At 42.7% G+C, this 17,005-nt stretch overlaps 1 protein-coding gene across 1 annotated transcript; it reads right to left on the minus strand.

The window, feature by feature from the left end:
* Positions 1-432: 432 nt before the first annotated feature.
* On the minus strand, positions 433-13,931 carry CALM2 (calmodulin 2). Its single transcript, XM_027748877.2, has 6 exons — positions 13,782-13,931; positions 9,325-9,355; positions 4,248-4,391; positions 4,068-4,174; positions 3,073-3,208; positions 433-1,663 (listed from the first exon to the last, which is right to left on the minus strand). Exons 1-6 carry the CDS (start codon positions 13,782-13,784, stop codon positions 1,635-1,637), a joined length of 450 nt encoding a protein of 149 aa, XP_027604678.1. The 5' UTR covers positions 13,785-13,931; the 3' UTR covers positions 433-1,634.
* Between the last annotated feature and the right edge of the window lie 3,074 nt (positions 13,932-17,005).

A 17,005-nucleotide genomic window follows, 5' to 3' on the forward strand; every position in this document is an offset into this window, starting at 1 on the left:
TGCTCTGCTGGGACCAGTGAGGGTAACCAGATGCAAGGGCCAATGCTTTGTTTAAAGGCCACCAGAATCCCCAAACAAGATAACCATATAGCACATGTAAGGTCAAGTCAGTTCTTGCCAGGAGAGTAGAGAGGCAACAGGCACGAGCAGCCTTTGGCATTGAGTTCTTAGATCTGTCCTTGGTCAAAACCAGGTTTGTTTTCTGCTTTAAAAAAAATTTAAACCTTGACAAAAAACTAGTGCAAGAAGCACAATTATGCTCATTAACAAATGAGTAAGAGAATGTTTTTCTTCTGTACTTTGAGCTGGCTGCATCCTGAATGGGAACTCAGATATGGCAGTTTCAGAAAAGCCCAAGTGTGAGACTAAGTTACCCCGATGTAGCAGCTGACAGGGAATAAACTCCAAAATAATTAAAAGAAAGCAAACAGGTTTAGTTGTCTGAACAAGGAATTTTAATTTTAGGTCAACTATTGAACTAGGTCAACATCCAGTTCACAATGTCTACAGATAGTGGGCATAGCCAGTCACTACGGTAAGTTTATTGAAGCACCAAGCTCCACACAAGACTGTAAAATACATTTTAAACTACTAGTAAGAAAGCTTCTTCAAGTCAACAATACTATTAAGGGCCAGAGTTTAAGGACTAAGTTTTCACCTTCCAAGCTATTTTAAGACAGCCAATCCATTGCATAAGCAAACCGAACTGCTACAGACTGAAACATAGAGCAGCAACTGCATTGAACAATTCCTGTAAATAATTCAAGGATACATTGAAACAGTATGGGTAAATTGTAATTTTTTATTGGAAAACAAATATACAACTTGGAATGGATTTGAGGCAAATCGTGCCATAAGCAGATTTTTTTTTAAAATAAGTGGCTAAACAAAGTTTAAAAAGCATAGTAACAAGAGGAGAAAATGTTTTCTGGTACAGGACCAGCAGTACAAAAAAAACTTGTGTACGAGTACCTGGATAAATCACCCGTTTTGCATTAGTGCAACTTAAGTTTCATATTGTTGACTGTCAATCGTCCACAACGTTAAGACTCCACATTTCAACAACATGTTACAGGTATGGCCACAAACAAGTTACTGTGAAGTAAGTTAGGAGAATGACTTTTACAGTGCATTAGCCACACGACAGATACTATTAACCTCAGTTTACTGCAAGAGTCCTCCTCCATCACAGAAAGGGGAATAAACTCTTGTGTACTACAGAAGGAGAGCCAACATGTTGCTTTAACTGAGGAATTGCTAATGCATGGTAAACCCTAGCTTACTTAATGTAACTTGTCACACTAGTCATACCTAAGTCTCCTAAAGAAAGCTACTTTAATAGACAATCCAGATGTTCCCTCAATTAACCAACTCCATCTAACTTTAGATGTGCAGAAGGGCTTAAATATCCAGAGTAAGCCACATGCAACATTTGTTACTTAGATCAATTTTCCAAAAATCAGAACAATGACAGTAAGATAAAGGAGAAAAACATGGAGGAATGGCCTTCTAATTACTATACATGCATATTCTTTTGACAGTAAGGGAAAAACCTTTTACAGATAAGTTACAAACAGAGAAAAGGCAAATAAACAATTTTGTACAAGAAATTTAACACATTCTGTACAACGTCTTCACTTCGCTGTCATCATTTGTACAAACTCTGTAAAAGGAAAGAGTTGTATGAGTTATTCAGAGAAAAAAACTGAATTGCAAGATCTGAAAAGTGACCATACTGGTGCTGAACATTGTTTGAAAACTATGTTTTCAGTTACAGTCAAATAAAAGCATCCTCAAGACAGTCCCCTCTTTCACCAATCACACCTAAACCCCCTTCTATTTTTAATAGGCAAGAGGCCTCTACTTTTTTATAAAAGTTGGTCCCTCAGTTAACTAGAGAACAACCTTACTTCCAAAATAAAACACTACTCATGTCCACTGACTTACAGATGGGGACGAGATACTCAGGAATGACTAACAGTAGAAATCACACTGAAGTGACAATCAGTTAAGTAGGTGTACAGTGTTGAATTTCTTGTTTTCCAAAGCAGAACAGCCCAAGTTGTGCAATTTTGCCTGTCTTTAAGCAACGGCTTTAGTGCTTATTCGTGGCACATAGTAAATCAGAACCCACAGAATAGGATTCATTTATTGTGCTGGAACATACAGTTTCAGATACAATAATGAAAAGAGATTGGAAACCTAAAAGGACTGACTTAATTGGCTGCTTAAGTTTCAGAAGAGCAACTGGAAACAAGAGGGATGATGATCCTCTCTAGTGCCAGTCTCTGAACCCATAAGCACAGTGATGAAACAGCAGCCTTGTACATAAAAATAACTCTTCACTCACAGATGAGTGCTCGTCCTTAGGCCACAACCAAAGAGGCCTTAAAGGAAAAGCACACCTACACCTCAGAAACAGTACAGGTATTATCTGAAAATACCCTCACTACTTCCTACAGTACATTTGGAAAGTTAAAATGAAAACAAGCTTAGCGTGTCTGAGCTGCAAACACCTGTCTGAAAGAACTCCTCCTGCTCGCATTACTTCATTTAAGTTTCAATGCCAGAAAGAATGGAGGAAATAAAAAGTTACATCTGATTTGTGTGAAATATACTGAAGAGGTCTTCTAAAGGTCTTGAAACTTCCGCATATTTGAGAGGCTTTCCCCCTTTGATTAATAAGCAATTTTAAAAGCATTTATGACAAATGAGTGAATTCCTACAGTCAGATCAACATTCGTTAGTGAACAGAACAGTATGTGAACATCTGACAACCTGCTTATTCTAATGGTCATTAGACATCATTAGATTTAGGAAGTTAATTCTTGTACTGCACAGCTGAATAGTCTTTTTCTGCCTTTGGCACAAAGGCAGCAATAACACTCAAACTTGAACCCATTGAGAGGTACACAATGTACATATTAATTGAACATTAGTTAAAGGAACACTACGTGTTCAGATGAACTTGTCTGAACACTACCCTACTTAAACTTGGTGTGGCTATAAGCAACCACACAAGCACCAGCATGAGAAGTGCTACACAAAAAGAATCAGTTAACGTCTCCTTACCTTCATAGTTTACTTGACCATCACCATCAATGTCTGCTTCCCTAATCATTTCATCAACTTCTTCATCTGTTAGCTTCTCCCCAAGATTTGTCATCACATGACGGAGTTCTGCAGCACTAATGTAACCATTGCCATCCTGGGAGAGATAAAAGGAACACTGGAATAGACTTGCCTAAGGCCTAGTGACTTAACTATAACTTAAGAACATTGCAGAGCAAACTGAACTTTAAGAAGTTAACATAGCTTTAACCACTAGCATTTGCACAAGGCAAATGAGAGTTGAAAACGTACCTTCAACATTGTCCAATCTCTTAGTCTTGAAAAGACATTTTAAGATCAACCTATCCAATATAGTCTACTTTGGCTGTCGTATTCAGAGACATTTTTATACCACTGACAATGCAATCAGCACCTTTTGCAACCATCTTAGGTGATGGATGTCTATTAAATTACGTGACTGTGGTTCAAGCGGTTCTTAAAACAAGCTACTTATCTGATTTACCTATTTAACAGGATTCCAGCACAAAGCCACAAGGTCCACACTAGCTGGAACACCAAATATTGAAGTACTAGTGTATACTAACTCAACTGACTTTCCTCTCCAACACCCAAGGTACTTCACATCGTATGTTTTCGGCTCAAAGGTGCATCTTAAGTAAATCAAGTAACTTTAGACTCTTTTAGCAATTCACTTAGCAAAGACTACATGAAAGATTTAAAACATTATTTTAAGTACTTAAACCAATTTCCCTGCCAGTTGTGTACAAGTATTTTAGTATCATAACAAGCAGTACCTTAAACGGCGTCACCTGCTACTATCCTGACACCTCATTTGACTTTCAGCTACAGTAACCACAGCAGACTGAACTTTAGGGTGACTGGCCAATCCAGGTTCCAGATAACAGGACTGCAAATTCCCCTCAGTTTCAGGAGGAAGCACATTAAAAGTCAGACAGTTTTCTCAAAAGGAATATTTAAGGTAAACATTATAGTACCTTGTCAAAGACACGGAACGCTTCTCTAATTTCTTCTTCACTATCTGTATCTTTCATTTTTCTTGCCATCATTGTCAGAAACTCTGGAAAGTCAATTGTGCCATTGCCTGAAAGACAATCACTTTGTTAGAAAAATGTGTTTCATGCACTTTATTAAATTACTTATTAGTGAAGTCTTACCATCAGCGTCTACTTCATTGATCATATCCTGTAGCTCTGCTTCTGTGGGGTTTTGACCAAGCGATCTCATCACCGTCCCCAACTCCTTTGTAGTTATAGTACCATCCCCATCCTTGTCAAATAGTGAAAAAGCTTCTTTGAATTCTGTACAACAACAAGAAAGTTAATCCCTTTAGCTTTGAAAAGTTAACTTAATTCACTGCTGCCTATTGTTCTAAGGTACTTGATTTCATTCTTGCAAGAAAATTCTGGTATACTGCTCAGCCAGTATAACTGTAATGCCAATATCAAAGCACCAACATCTGAAAAACTACCCAACCAGTCTACTAATCAACCACATTTTGACCTAAACTAAGATGGAAGGTCATCCATTTCAGAAGTACTCAGATGTTTGTTACTATCTATCTTGAAAAGGATTCTTAACACAGAATTGAAATAGCTATCTGGAACTAGAATGATCCACATTCTTGGCAGGAACTGTATCTCAACAGAAAACAGCATGGAATTAAGTGAGAAAACTGAAAATTGGTACTTAAAATATAAATGCTATAGCTTAACAGCACCTTTATTACTAATTGAGGAGATGAGCCAATGGAAAAAGACCAAACTAAAACCAAGTTTCTCATTATAACCCACTTCTGCTAGACACAGATGTCTGAACAATGCAACGCTACCACAGTTGTTCAAGGAGGAAAGTCACTGGAGTCTTCATTTCTGAAAAGCTGCTTAGAAAATTGCTTTGGCCCTACTGCATCCTGAAACAGCACTCACAGAAGTGTTTCTGACTAGTTTTAAGACTGCTTTAGCTGTGTTTCAACATTACCTCTTAACCCCCTACAATGGTTGTATTGTAGCCAGGAATATTAATACAAGCATAACATGTTTAATTGTCCAGTCCAAAAATGGAGCTGGTTTTAATCCATGCCATCTGTTTGTCTTTGGCCCCAGACCTTAAACGAGCTCACTGGGCTGTAGTAGCTCATACACACGACAGTTAAACATGAAAATCTTAACTTCTAGAGTTCAGATCCTTTTACAGCTTCCAAAGCACCTAAGATCATGCCTTTGGACAACTTGTCAGCTCAAGGGTACTCCTTCATCAGAAATACTTCCAAGTATTTTTTTTTTTTTCAACATTTCCAAGCAGCCAGCATTCCAGATGGTGGGTTTCCCAGACCAGAATTAGTCACAGTAAAAACTGTGTTTTCACATGACCTGCATGAAGTCTTACCTCATCCACTTCATACTCTGAAACCCTTGAGGTAAGTACAAGCTGCCAAGTGTTAAAAATGAAACTACAAAAATAGGCTTTTTATAGTTCATGAATGCAGCTATAATACCAGAGTCACAATCAAGTCTCAGGAAAAAAGCCCTACTCTTCTACATCTAACAGTTTGAAGTGTTCCAAAAGCCAACTCCCACTGTTTAGCCCATAAGAATTGGAGCAAGGATACTACAGGACCAAACAAAACTGTTTGAAGCCAGTATTGTATAATCACCAAGCACCTGTACCTATAGTCAGTCCCAAACAGTCTTTGGGACTAGTTTCAGTTATCTTAGAGGTAACAAATAGGTTTATGTTTTACACCAGGGAAGGAAAGGCTTTCAGGTCGAGGCTAGTACAGAAGTTCATAGTCAAACATGGAAGGACCTCAAGAGGGGAAAGTTGAAGAGTCAAGTGCTCAAGTGTTATTCAAAATGTTTAGCTGTTAACAACTTTGTCCTTCACATGAAGGTCAACCATCACTAACCTAACCATGAAGCAGACTTCTCAGCATTGCAGTGACCTTGCTTAGAAGAAGCAATACTTAACTTTTTTTAACACAAAATTTAAAAGCTTTCTTTCTACAAAAATAGGCTTTTCAGTGGTATGTTCTGAACACCTGAAAGGAACCACTCAAAGGACAATTCTACCCTTCTTTTACTCAAAGATGCTGTAGGCTAAGAAGTAACCAGCTAAAAATCATAAGCATAACCATAAGGAAAATAAAGCAAGTCAAAGATTAGCAGCATATTCCCATTTGAAATGCTGAATCAAGTTAGGAATACAATTAAAATACCTCTTTAACCACTTCTGGGAACCACCTCCAGTAATTAGAACAAAGGAGTAACAACCTACACAGATACAGTTCAGATGAGAACAAGAGGAATGTAGCATAGCTTTTGAAGATTTGCAGCCATGGCTAGTGAAGGCAGCTATGACTAAAGTTTAGTGAGTAATTCAATTCTGGCTTCCTGTAACATAAGGTTATAAGACAGACCTCATACACTTTATGACTCCAAGTAGCATGTGAAGCAAATCCTCTCTATTCCACTTCTCCATACCAGATTGCAAATGAAAACTCTCTCGTAAGGCTACAAGGTCTCCTCCCTCTGAAAAGCGTCCTGCATCACGAAAAACACTACTTCCAGGCCCCATGAAAGAAAGGCTAATCCAACAGAATGTTAACACCACCACCCTAGCTCAAAACGTTCTTTTTCACCATAGTTTCTGAGGTATCTCTGCATCACATCACCTTTCCAGATGAAGTAGCAGTCTTCAGTGACCTAATATGTTCAGTGAACCAGGACTACCATTCCCACTCTTGCACAGTTTAGCAAGCTATGTCTGGAACTTTTATAAGAGAATGTCGATTGTTCTCTTCACAGCTACCAGGAGCTCAACACTTAAACATGTCTATTTCTATTACGGCATCAATTTAAAATCACTGTTGCGGTCAGATCCCCAACAGAGAAGCACAGCACAGTAAAGGAACAAGATATAACAGACACCATACATAGGCCTACTTGTTCAGAGCCCAGTTAGAACCCTGAGGTCTAATGGGAGGAGGGATAGCTCAGTAAACCAGTTGGCTTTGGGACAAAGGCATCTTCAGGCTGCTCCCCCACTCGACCACCCACATTAAGTGGTCCTGACCTACGTACCTTTTTAATACAACGCTTAACCAAAGGGATGGCCACTGGACTTAGCAACTTCAATTCTTACTGAATGTAACTGCAGCCAGTATTCACTTTCTGTACCTACTCAGCTTTCAAAATTCAGTCTCTTGTATGAACAAACTCTGGGAAGCTTCACCTCTTCTTACACTGACGAGGAGTTTCAGTCCTATATGATTAATGAGTTCCATGGAAAATAACATCTTGAATCTTTAACAACTCTATTCTGGTGCTTTGCAGCACAGGTGGAAAATTTTAAGCCCAGGAGAAATGGTTGCATTAAGTATTCTGGCCTTTTATTTAGGAAAGGTAAAGTTGTCACTACCTTGCAGTACCATTTACTAAGTTTACCTTCAAATTAAAAGCTAGGTATCTTCAGAGAAGCTCAGTTACAGTGGCAGTGGCTCAAGTTTTCCAAGCCACAGTATGCAGAACACACAAATTTTACCTGGAAGTCTTCATGGGAAGACACTGGCCTTCAGCAGCAAAACTAAGCAGACTGCTTAGTCAGCTGCAGCCCTTCCTAAGCAGCACTGGGGATGGTTCCCTTACGGACCACCAGTGGGCTCATGTCTTCACCTCTGAGGTTCATGGTTTATGGTTTTCTTGCAAACACATTTGCTTAATGAAATATCAATAACTGAACTGAAAGTGGTAGGACATTTTACCCTGAATACTAACACTAAAGATATACTTTTATTCCTTCCATGCAGATGAAAACCTCTATTCCAGCATGACAGGCTTATCAATACTCACTTTTTGTTCCAAGAATTATATCATCATAAATGAATAGCTAAAATTTGCACTAATCCCAAGGTAACAAGTTTCCTGTTTATATTCCATAATCAGCTACATCAACTAATAAAGCTTCTACAGTTAAGAACTGGAACAACATTATTGAAAAGACAGCAGTGACAATTGATAAAGCCTGCTCCAACTAAACTCGTCACAAAACCTTTAAGATATGTAGGCCAGTTCCAGAAAAAAAAAAATTGAACTAAATTTGGCTTGTGCTTACTCACAAGACAGTACCATGGCAACAAGTAAATAGACTAAGGATTTTCCACAAAACCATAATTAGTCTCCTTTGAGTAAAAGCAAGCTTCTAAAGTGTAAAAGCTACAGAAAAGTGTTCTTACACTTCAGATTTGGCAATTATGGCAAAAACAAACCAGCTCATAATGACACTTCTGTTTAATAGTGTCTTTAAGAGATACACCACCATTAAATAGCAGTATCTCTCAGAGGATGTTATTTGTATGGTTGACCTGGCACTATTAGATTAGCAGAACCCTAACATCCTCAAGAATAAATTCACATGACAGTTATGCACACTAAGACTTTCTAGTATTAACACTATACACTTGTCAGATCAAAACCCTAAAGTTCTTTAATGTCTTTGGCAAAGCTGAATTCTGCATGACCGGCTTTAAGTCACATCAATTACTGGAGTTCAAATAAGTCTACAGAGAACAATAAGAAACACCCAAGTTTGTGCAGCCTGCATGAGTAGCAGACACGATAACGCAAAGTTTTTGTCATTAATAAGCAGTTATAAGTGCACGTAACCCATAGTTAAGGGGCCAATACTAAGATATAAGAGATGCATATTTAAGCATTTCAGAGCAAGTGCCAGACCATCAGAACAGCACACACACAACACTTGTGTCCAAGCACAAAATGCAGTTCCAAATATGGAATATTAAGAGTTGTCATCTTGAAGCCAATCTCTGCTGTCATCAACAAGAGCCACTCTGAAACATCTCTGCTGACAGGAAACAGCACAGTACATTATTTTTGCCTTCTGTTACAAAAGTACTGCAGATTCCAAGCCTTCACCGGAGACTTGTCACTCTCCCCCTGCCTCACCCCCTTTCAGTTTGCACTTGAGACAATTCTGTAGTCATGAGACAAAAATGAAGAGTCACAAGTCTATTAGCCAGTAAAGATGTGAGGATTGTTTAACTACACATTCATTGTATCCAGATGAGCCTTTAAAACTTAGGTAACATATCAAAACATTCCACCATGTTGCTTTAGTATCTAAGAAAGCAAAATATCTTGTGTAACACAAGACTGCCACTGGATTAAGAGATGCGCCAGGTCAAGTAGGAATAGCAACACAGCACAAAAGTCTCACCTGCAATCTGCTCTTCTGTCAGTTGATCAGCCTGCAATAAAAGAGAATATGATTATAGTTGTACCAAAAGTTCAAGGCAAAATAAGACTTGTAGAAACCTCTAAATATGGCAGCTGCTCTTCATGACTTATCTATAGCATTCTGAAATAGTTGTAACTAATACAGCTCAAAAGTCATCGGGATTGCTTGCTAAGTAAAACTGGTAGCCTATCCTCATTTCCTGACCCTGAAATATCTGATACACCCAAGTAATATATTACCACTTTTATCAATCAATTGCCCAAGCAACATTACCAAGCTCAAGGCACACAGGCCCCTCTCTATAGACTGGTTTTAAAAACCTCATTGACACAGCACACTACCATGCTCAGTTTCAAATGAAACACTTTAGGTCTAAGTAATGCAGCAGTAACTCCCAAAAGCCAAATTTCAGGCAGACTAGTATCTTCTGCTAAGTTACAATGGTAAAATTAGAAAAATATACTCTTTGCTAGAATTAAATCATCCCTTGATTAACATGTCCAAGACCTGGCTGTAAAACACAAGACACCAGTTTCAGCCCAAAACAGTCATTTCAGTGACGTGCACCTGTCTAGACCTTTTCAGACCATTGTCTACACTGACTCAGCTACCAGGTAGTTAACAGGGCCAGCAGAGAAAGGTTTTGTGGTCTAGGGTGTAATTTCTGTATCAGTTGGGTAAACCCCAGTTTATACCTCTTCTGCATCTATCACCAGTTTTGAATCAACTGTATTTGACAGCAATAAAAACCCTCAGTCTTTGAGGTCAAACCCAAAATGGACTTCGCTCCTGAAGGAGCACAAGTGTTTGAGGAGTGTAGAAACACCTTCCCAGGGTCTCAAGTCAGCTTATTCTTCAAACGAATTCTGGATAGTTTCAATTCAATTCCAGTAACAAGGCCACACATTTCCTCCAGGGAAGCTTCTTGAACTCTTTACTTCATAGTACCCCACTGAAGAGTAAAACCCACACTAAAATACAGAAAAGACACATTCACTGCCTAAGCTCAACAGTGCATTTTCAGTTTTGTTCCCGTTGTGACCATTTCAGCAACAACCCTTTTTGTAGTTAATGCAATACTGACAGAAAAATTTTCAGTCACTAGGCATGCCCACCACACTCTCCCTACACATTAACCATCTGTCAAGGGAAGACTCAGAAAAAGGTATATGCACCACCTGTCAATTTTTACTTAAGTAATTACAATTTGAATTACATTCCTATATTGCATACAAACTTAGAAATTACCAGCTGCTGGTTATTCCTCCTACAACAGAAGGAAAGACAGCTACTCAAGCAGCCATACAAGAGCTAAACTGCTTACCAAAAAAAAAAAATCTGCATACAATACAGCAACAGCCCAAGACAAAGGCCTCAATCAGTTCCTTTCTCAGACTGCCTGGGGCTCACCTACTTTAAGAACCAAGACCTCCCTGATGAGCAACTTTTAAACTAGCAGCCAATGGGTATTGGAAGCTACAGATTCCACTTGTCCAAATTTCAGCTGCTGTAGGAAGTATCCCCATGTAGGCTCTACTTTTTGTAAAAAAAAAAAAAACAAACAAAAAACAAACAACGAACAAAAAACAGACTAGGGTGGAGCAACACTGCTGAGAACATCACCGATTCGACTCTAGGCTTTGGGATGGAAGTATTCTGCCGGTCACCTGGCAGAAGCCTAACGGATTTTTGCTTGTCTGGAGAGTATCATTAACACAGGCTCCTACCTTTGCATGCTATTTACATTTTTACTGTTCGAGTGAGGAGAACGATGTGCTACATTTCCATAAGACATTTATACCCACAGAAAGCTGCAGATCAGATTTAAGCAACAAGAACCTAGTTTATTTAGGTCAGTACTTATGGGTTACCAAGTTGAGTCACGTACTGTTTTATACAAACAATTTTAATGAAGACGTGACATAGCAATGTGTGAGCTGTTAAGCGTTCTCAAGCTCTTCCTCCTCTCTAACTCTTCCAGAAACTTAAAACACCCTAACCATGAATTTGGATAAGCTCTGACAGTATCTGTAAGAGGTACATTGTTTGAGGAGAGCACAAACCTTATTAGAAGGCACAGGTATGGAGCAGTTGAAAGATAAGGGGGGAGGTGGGGCAAGGTTGAACAAACACCATCTGCACTCTGCAGTGCTGGCTCTGCAGGGACTGCTGCGCAACAGCAGTAAAGGGCGGAGCCAGCAGCCTGCCAGATCCCTGCCTCCCGTGCCACCCAGGTGGAGGACTATCAGCCTGGAACCGTGCGCGCGAGTTACAGGCCACTGTGCCCTTCCGAGAGGGGCCTCCTGGAGTTCTATGCCCCGAATTTAAGCTAGATTATCGTGCACCATACCTGTGACAGGGTGCGCACTTTGATCGAGGCAACGCAACTTCAGATCCAAACGTTTAAATGCTGACTGTAACGTGCCTATGCTGAAGGTTTGACATGCCCTTTATCATGGCCAAGACCCACCTGAAAAACTCCTGATGCCATCATAGATATGAGACGGCATTCTGTGATTCACGTTGCAGTACTTTCATTTTCACTGCAGTAGCTCCCATCCCCCCACCCCCAGTTTGTGCGGAGGCCCTGACAAAGACTCTAAACCTCCTAGAAAAGCAGGGGAGCTGTTGTGTGTGCGGCGGTTTCTGTGGCACATACAGCCTCTAGAGGTAGTGTTTCATTACAGCCGTAGCTGCTCTGCAGTAACCAGTTTGGGAGATCCTCCACAGGACTGACTAACACTGCCTGATAAAGAGCCACCAGCAAATCGCAAACACTGTTCCTCTCTGAAACTCGGCATTTCGGTGTATTTCACAGGCATCGGATCTGAAGGGACAGTTCTGTTGTGGCAGGACTAACCGTGGAACAAGAACCACACAGACTAGCATATACGGACTAAAATTAGGCTTATGGTAGGTTAGCTTATTCTAGGAGCAGATCATTCTGCCTTATCTAGCATGGGGAGTACTGGACAACATTCAGTCACAGGTTGAGCCAGTTTGGTCTGTCGGGATGAACTATAACCACATTCAGTGTCACTGTGCCTCCTGGACACACCCATTTTAACACAGACCTTGCTTGCAGATACTCCATTTTTGGTTCTCTACAGATGATGATTAAATGCAGCAAGTCTTTTGCTTGCTAGATCCATTCTTTTTCCCCCCTCCTTAATAGATGGTTTGCTGTATAGGTTCACAATTCAAGCAAAAGAACCAATTCAGGTTTCAATTCACCTAATTTCTTTGCTCAGAAAGAGCACTTCAAAAAACCTAAATTTTAAGTACCCATCATTCACATTAGACATGACGAGCTGACAGTGATCTGATTCCTCAGAAGCACGTAATGAATGAAAAGACAATTCCACAATACTTATCTTAATGCAGAGATAATATCTTAATGCGGAGATAGCCCTAAGTGATCACTGGTGCTGCTTTTGCAACAAAATTGGTTTTGGTACGTTTCTCATTATCCACTTGTTTAAAAAAAAAAAAAACAAAACCAAAAACAAAACCTAATTTCACATCGTCTAGACCGAATTTGAAACAATTCTCCGATCCCACAAAATGCGCTTTATTTCGACAGCGGATTAAAGTCCTAAAGGCATCACTGAAAAAATTATAAACGCAAGACTGTCCTCTGCAGTGACCAAAACGGGAAGCCAAAACTGACTTAAAAAAAAAAAACACACAGAACACAAATAATCCCTTGTCCAACAGAGCCGCCAACACCAAGGCGCTACCACGGAATCGGCAGGGGCTCCAACGCGAGTTGACAACAGGTCTAGCGAGGAGGGCGATGGTGCAGTGAGGCACAGCCTGCCCCTCATCATCATGCTGCTCAGAAGCTGCAGGGCTCCGCAGTGCATTATTATGACCAGGCGCAGCACACCTCACTAGCGAGCCGGACATCTTAGGCTGCCTCCCCAGGCACTCTCAGCCGCACACGCCAGGGACAGGGAGGGGGAAAGCGATAAGAACGCGGAGCTGATGCCATCGTGGCAAGGTCCTTCCCCTGCTCCCAGCGCCCCAGGTCCCCTCCCAGGCGGGACCGCTATCCACCGCTCCCCCCCCGGCACGCGCCCAGCGCCGCCTCACGGCGCTCCCGCCGACCCCGGGGCCGTTTGGATTTGAATCCGCACCAACGCCCCAGGGCGGGAAAGGGACCCGGGCGGGACCCATCCGCCGCCACCACTTCCTCCCACGCACACGGCGCCTCCGAGCGGGACCATCCGCGCCAGACTAAGCCCGTCGGCCGAAGCGAGGGACGCCTGCAACCCTGCCTCCCCCCCGCCCTTCTGCAGGCGACCTCGCCCCACACCAGCCAACCTCCCCCCCCATCCGCACCCAAGCCAGCCGCCCCCACCCCCCGCCTCACACGCCGAGCACCACAGCGGCGCCCGCCGAACCCTGCGGCTGCTCCGTGCCCAGGGACTCACCATGGTGGCCCGGCCTGGCTGCGGGGTGCGGTGGGAGCTGAGAGCTGCACGGGGCGCACGCTGCGCGACCTGCCCGCTGCACGGCTCGCCTCACACTGAGCCCTGCCCGCCCGCCGCCGGCGCCTCATAAACCGCCTCACCGCCCGCCCGGATCGCTCCGCGCCGCTCCCTCCCCCCTCCCCTTCCCCCGGCAGCGAGCGGAGCTGCGAAACGAGTCCCGGCCCTTCGCGCCCTTCTAGGCAGGGCCCCCCCGCGCCCAGAGCGCGGCCCCTGTGCCCCTAAGCCCCCGAGCCCGGGCGCACGAAAGGGTGAGGTGCAGGAAAAACTGGGGTCTGCGCTTGTGAAACGATGTGGAGAGGAGCGGGGGTGCACAGGGGGGCAGGGCGAGGGACTATTTCCCTGGGCGGAAGGGGATCTTAGGAAAAAAATGCCGAGGAGTGCAGAGACTCCGTAAGGAGGGCGCTGATTGGTGGGTTCGTACCTGCAATGCGTCACTCGGACATGCACAGTCTGGGCCGGGAACGCGGTTCCCCCTCCCCCCGCCCGCAATGCGTGAGGGCCCGGCAGGGCCGGGGCCGGCCCGGCCCCGTCGGCACCCACGGTGGCCGGGACACGGCCGCTGTCCCGCTCCCTGGGCACCGAGCGGGAACAGTATCCCTGGGACCGCGTTTGCTAGAATGTTTGGAGCCTTTATCTCGCTGTGCCCCGGAAAGCCTCACCCACACAGAGTTACTAAATGAGACTCGCTCCGCATCCAACACAGTGCAGAAAAAAAATTCCCATCTCGCGCTGCAAGCCAGAGATGCTTCGTCGTTTGGTAGCGTTGTTTAAAAGAACAGATTTATCAGAATCAGTTAGGTTGGAAATGACCCCTGAGATCATCAAGTCCAACCTTTGACCGAATACCACCAAGTGCCATCGTCCAGACTTTGCTGGAAGCAAACACCTCCAGGGACGGTGACTCCACTGCCTCCCTGGGCAGCCCATTCAAATGTCTAATCACCCTTTCTATGAAGAATTTCCCCTAAAGTCCAACCTAAACCTCCCCAATTAGACATTTTTCCCGTTTCTCCCTGTTAGGAACGGTGTACACCCAAATCCTGTGCCTGAGAACAGGTGGCCAGAAATTCTGAGCTGAAATCTGGAGTCTTAGCACCATTTTCTGTAAGATGCATTTGGGCAAATAGCTCCAGACATAACTTTCAAACTTGCATGTATATTTTAAAAGACAATTCGGCAATGTTGGCTGAGTTCAGTGAAAGCAGACCAACCTGCCATCTCTGAAAACCACAACACTCATTTTTGGGACGATAAATCCATTATTAAACTTGGGGGGCCTGAGTTAAAGTTTTCTGACCTAAGTTTGAATACAAATTACCAATCACATTTCAATACAAATTACCTACTTCCATATCTACTGAAGGAATTATTTAGTTGGTATTTATACAGTATTTTATACCTATCTACTCACTGTTATTACAAAAACTAGAGCAATGGCTCTCACTTCGCACGCTAAAGAGGTTTCAGTCATCTCTGCTCTTTGCAGTCTCTTTGGTTTATAGGCCATAGAAATAGGATGTGCCTGGGAGGGGACTGGCATGAACCAACTCTTTAACAGAAATTTTGTGAGGTTTTTCCCCCTGAATATTAATGGAAATCCTCAAGCCTGATTTCTTTTCCGGATAGCCTCGTGTCCACCAAATTCAGTAAAAAAGAGGGGAATAAAAAAAACCCCAAACCCAGAACAAGACCTGATTTCTTAAAATAATTAGGCACCCCTTGACTGAGTCCAGTGGCTCTCATCTCTCTTCCTCACTTTGTGATCATAGGGAACACAGAAAACAACACTTAAATTTGGCCTTCAGCCTTGAAATCAATCTGCAGTTGCTCTTTTGTGATGCACTAGTTTGTTAGGCCTCCTTTCCTCTTACTGTATTTATAGCCCACAAATCATGCACATTGAACTACTGTCTTTGTATACTCTGATAATATTTTTTATCTGATAACTCTGATAACCTAGGTAGTGCGTACCTAGGTGAACAAAATACTCTCCTGAGAAAGCAATGACTGACAAGGTTATTGTTACATATGCCCCCTCCAGCCTCTGCCATAGGAAGCAGGAGCAAATCCCCACCTGTGGTCATGCTATGCTCCACGCAGACAGATGAGCTTCAAGCGAGTTTTCCTCCTCCCCAATGCCCCCTTTGGTTCAGTTTTAAGGATTCCTTTGACACTCACAACTTCTATACATTTCTAGAGGTGTGAATCACTGCAGACAAGTTCTTGACCAAAAAAATTCATCAACCGCTCTAGATTTGGGATAAAAGTGGCATAGCAGCACTCAGGGTAAGTGCGTGTCACACCCTGAAATCTGGAGCAGAGCAGAGCAGAGTGCTGGCGTGTCTGTGTGGAGCAAAACTATCTCCCGTGGAGATGTTAGCTTGGGTCCTGGCAACAAAACGCCCACGAGTGCATGGTGCTGGGCCTGATGTGCCAGGCCCTTTCCTCAGCATCTGTCCTTTATCCTCACAGTACCATGGAGAGGCAAAACATTGTGACACCTGGGTTACTCAGGTGCCAAATCTCAAGTGATCTATTAAGATGAGGTATATAAACATTTCTGAATGAAGCTGGTCCTGAGAGATTTGATGAAAAGTATGTGGCAGGGCTGTATTGAGACAGCAAGTTCTGCCTGAGTCCTGTTCCTGGAGTCTCAGGAGCATGGAGGCTGTAGAAAACATGAGGCCCACAGCATAAATAAAATGCAGGCTCTTAATTATGGCCTAAGGGTTTGCTGAGGAGCAGGTACTTGAATGCAAGAATGTCTGGTCCCAGAGATCTGACCACCATAGCATTTGGGTTTTTATAATGTCCATTAAAGTATTTGGTATCTGTAATTTATATTTAATTCTTCGTACTCTTTTTAGTTGTGTTCAGTTTTCTCTAAAGTGGTCATTCAGAGCATCCTCCCTCTGCCATATGTTTCTTATGCCCCCTGGTTCCTTGATCTCTCTCTCTCCCCTTTCTCTGTTCTTATGTGTCTCCTTTTTTCCATCTGCGTTTTCCTCCAGCAGCACCCATTTCCTGTGGGTTTCATCACCACCCCCACCCTGCTTCCATCTGTTGAAGAGATCAGCCACGAAGTTAACTTGCAATTACACTACCCGTGAAATTACACCAACACTTCCAGCGGCATTACTAAGCATTAAAGTGAACAACCCAGT

The sequence above is a fragment of the Pipra filicauda genome, unplaced genomic scaffold (assembly GCF_003945595.2).
Source record: "Pipra filicauda isolate LSUMZ 115617 unplaced genomic scaffold, ASM394559v2 scaffold156_size1729456_pilon, whole genome shotgun sequence".
In the NCBI taxonomy this organism is placed as follows: domain Eukaryota; kingdom Metazoa; phylum Chordata; class Aves; order Passeriformes; family Pipridae; genus Pipra; species Pipra filicauda.